Consider the following 3,908-nt stretch of genomic DNA (forward strand, 5'->3'; position numbering starts at 1 on the left):
GGAGAAATTATTTAAATTTTCCTGTTTTTTTTCAAAAACATGTACACATGCAGGTAAAAATTATAAATGTTATTGTATTGGATCATGGGCACGCCATAATCTGTGTAAGATTCAAATTGCACGACGCGTCAATTAGAGGAATCCAAGTGTGCTGTTCCAGAACCTTCCCGAGTCAATTACCATACCAGGGCTTAATTCTGATGCTTTTCTCTTCATTTAGTTAATTGAAATTTAATTATCATTATTCTCATATTTGTTATTTTGAATAACATGTAGATTTTTCGGGTAAGCTTTCTTTATCATATTGTCACGCAAACAAATGATAATTTCATTGCGGTAAATTTTGATTTCGGGATATTTTTTAAAATTCCTTTTCCATCAAACCATCAAATTAAATAAAACTGAAAAGTCTCTAATATAACTTTCAATTGAAATTTAGATTTTGAGTACTTTGTTTTTTTTATTTTTTATTTTTTTTTAAATATATTAGTAAGTTAAAAGGGGGAAGTCACATGATTTATCAATAATGAAAGTGTATAATGTTTCTATTGACTTGAAATCATAGGGGATGGAATTCTGACAATCCATAAAATAATTAATTTGTACAATTTTATTCATTTGAACGTAAATATATTAATATATAAACGAGAGCAAAGACCTGCTGTTATTCGCTGGCAAAGCTGTAGTAGATTTTCATTAGCTCGGAACTATTTTCAGTGATCCGTAGGAGGAACTTAAGATTACCATGATTGACACTAAAACAAGTAGCGACCAATCACCGTAAACTTATGATGTTATTTGAAGTTTGCGCCGGCCCATGGCCAATTTTCAACAGACCTAAAAGTCACAGTAATGCAACTAGTGACATACAAAACTGCAGACACTTGATTTACTGTGAGACGCTTTAAACTTTAAAAAATGAACTTTTTAAGTCGATAAATTTCGAGATTACCTTGTTCTATTAGCCCTTGAGAAGTTCTGGACAAGAAAAGACTTTTAACGAAAGATTAAAGCGAGCAGTTTTGATGCTTGAGTTATTGTCGCATCCATTAAATATGGGTAAGTTTATTATTTAATATTTAGGTTATTCAACTTTATTAATGAATGTAAATTGATACCTTACTAATTATTTAATTTAAGTTGTTTCTAAATGGTAAAGAAATACACATATTATATAAAGATGGTAAAGGTGCAACGTGTACACATCTAAAAAAGAAAATAAACAAATTAAATGTCAAATAACTTTCAAACGTGGAAATTTTACAGTTTGATCAATAACGATGAAGGATCAAATGTAGAATTGTTCGCTTAACAATTGAAAATTCATTAAGGATAAAAACAAGATTTAATTGTTTTTCGGTTCAAATGGACGTGTAAATGTGCCGTGAAAGAAAAGTTATGGTGATCAGCAGATTATCAACTCTATATTGATGGGAACAAGTGGCCTTAAATTTTATATCTAGTTTTCAACGCTTGACCAAAGGCTATTGAAGATTCTTATAAGGACTTTGTATCCCCTTTGGGGCTATAAAATCAAGATACTGAGGACTTTAATTGCATGTGACTGAAAATGTATCCTTCATCACGTCCAGTTATTTTGATGGCGATATCATTTGCCATTTCTCTTAGCATTATCAAAGATATTACATATCAGAATTACATACTTTGGGGGTAAAATACACGATTGCTCGCACTGATAGCGGTTATTTATTTGACATTCAGAATTGTTAAAACAAGTACCTAATTTGAAATAGATACCCAAAAAAATCCAGAAAACAGAGTTAGACAGAATTTTCTGAAAGATATATTTCAACCAATTTGTTAAAATGTATTTTGATTAGTTTGTGTATTTGTTATGAAGATTACCCTTTTTCTATTTTTGTAAATTGATAAAAAAAAATTATCCTATTTTGATTTCAGAGCAGTCATCTACCTTTGGTGAGGTGAACCAATTAGGCGGAGTATTTGTCAACGGTAGACCTCTCCCAAATGCAATACGACTTAGAATTGTGGAGCTTGCTCAACTTGGAGTCCGTCCGTGTGATATAAGTAGACAATTGCGTGTTTCTCATGGATGTGTCAGTAAAATACTAGCTAGATATAACGAAACTGGTTCCATACTTCCGGGAGCAATAGGAGGGAGCAAACCAAGGGTGACAACTCCAAATGTAGTCAAACATATCAAAATCTATAAAGAAAGAGACCCTGGAATATTTGCTTGGGAAATACGAGACAAATTATTAGCAGACGGAGTTTGTGACAAATATAACGTTCCATCTGTAAGTTCCATAAGTAGAATATTAAGGAATAAAATTGGAAATCCTTCTGGTAGTCCCGGACAACCGCAGCAATATGAAAACAAACCGCCACAACCGGTGGCATGCTCAGCTCCCGCTCCGATATACAATCAATTTTATCCGTATTCGTGTCCAGCACCCTCCATGCCACAAGTTCCGCCGCCACAAATGCAAAATCAGCCACATACTATTGGACATTTTGCAACAAATAAACAACAACAAAATGCCGCTAATTGTGTAACGCCGTGTATGATGCGAGCATGGGCCGCATCTTCACATTCCGTCAATGACATTCTAGGCTTTAGACCACCAGTGCCGCAACAAATGCCACAAGTAATGCCACCTGATAATCAAATGATGACATCTTTAGGACAAAATTATAATATGAATATGAATTATTATGGAATGAAACCAACAACCATGTCACCGATGTATTTACAAAGTTAACAATTTATGAGATATGAAAAAAGTGTAAGTTTGTTGATTTTAGATAGTAAAATAATGTGCCATATGAACTTCTTTTGTTTTCGGGTTATTTTATTTGGAGGAATTTGAATTGTGGTGACCTACTAAAACTTCTATTAAAAAATATGTATGTTTTCATTTTTAGGTTGAAAATCAACACTCGTTTTATTTTAGAGATTATAATTGTTTATCAATGTAATGCATTAAAATGATAACCCGACGAGAAAAAAGTTTCCAATTTCGTGATAACATTTGAACGTATTTTGTACGAAGAATATAAATTATTTTAGATAAATTTGAACTTTCGTTGTATTAACTTGAAGGAAAAATGAAAAGATTTACAGAGGAATTAATTTATTCAAATGATCACAAGTTCACAAATAAAAATTCAATTGTCATCGCTTGAAAGCAAACAAGCTGCTAAATTTATTTTTTTTATTTGTAAATAGAACTAGCAAAATTAAAAAAAGATACATAATAAGATTTTTTTTTTTTTTTTGCATCAATGATTTCACGAAACATTTTCAAGATAAATGAATCAGCGCGTTTGTAAAGAAACAGAAATTATTATTTTTGAATGTTCTTACACGAATTTTGCCGAAATATGAATAGCAAAAATAAATTCATAATTCTTTAAAATATTCAGCCTTGTAAAAATCGATGTAAGGTATAAAGAAAATTCAAGTACCACTCTTTTATTATTTATTTTTTTATTTGAAATTCAAATGTTTTTAAAAACTACTTTTAAATAATTTGCAAACAGAAAACCGTAATTTTTCTTCAGAAACAATTACACTTAAAGCAGAGATATTGTATAATACATTTTTCTTCTTCAATACGAGCTTCAATATAATTGTATTCTATATGTCTCTTCTAAAAGTAAATAAAATGAATTAGTCAAAATTTAATGCATGATTTAAAATTGAAATTTGATTTTCTAGTGTTTCAAAAATGAATGCATAAAAAGTGAAATATTACATGGGCATATCAATATTAAGAAGACACAATTACCAACCAATCATTCAATAAAAGAAAAATAAAGTATTAAATGAATTTTACACGAATTGTGCTGATATTATGCAAAATTCAAAATTATTTTTATATTTCTAAACTGTCCAATAAAAAACATGAATTATGGATACTCAG

The 3,908-nt window shown here is 30.3% G+C and overlaps 1 protein-coding gene across 1 annotated transcript; it reads left to right on the top strand.

Moving 5' to 3' along the window:
* The first annotated feature begins 673 nt into the window (after positions 1-673).
* On the top strand, positions 674-2,852 carry LOC143066604 (paired box protein Pax-1-like). The gene is made up of 2 exons (XM_076239472.1): positions 674-1,059; positions 1,921-2,852. The coding sequence occupies exons 1-2, from the start codon at positions 1,026-1,028 to the stop codon at positions 2,742-2,744; spliced, it is 858 nt and encodes a 285-aa protein (XP_076095587.1). The 5' UTR covers positions 674-1,025; the 3' UTR covers positions 2,745-2,852.
* The last annotated feature ends 1,056 nt before the right edge of the window (positions 2,853-3,908 follow it).

Source organism: Mytilus galloprovincialis, chromosome 3 (genome assembly GCF_965363235.1).
Source record: "Mytilus galloprovincialis chromosome 3, xbMytGall1.hap1.1, whole genome shotgun sequence".
NCBI lineage: Eukaryota > Metazoa > Mollusca > Bivalvia > Mytilida > Mytilidae > Mytilus > Mytilus galloprovincialis.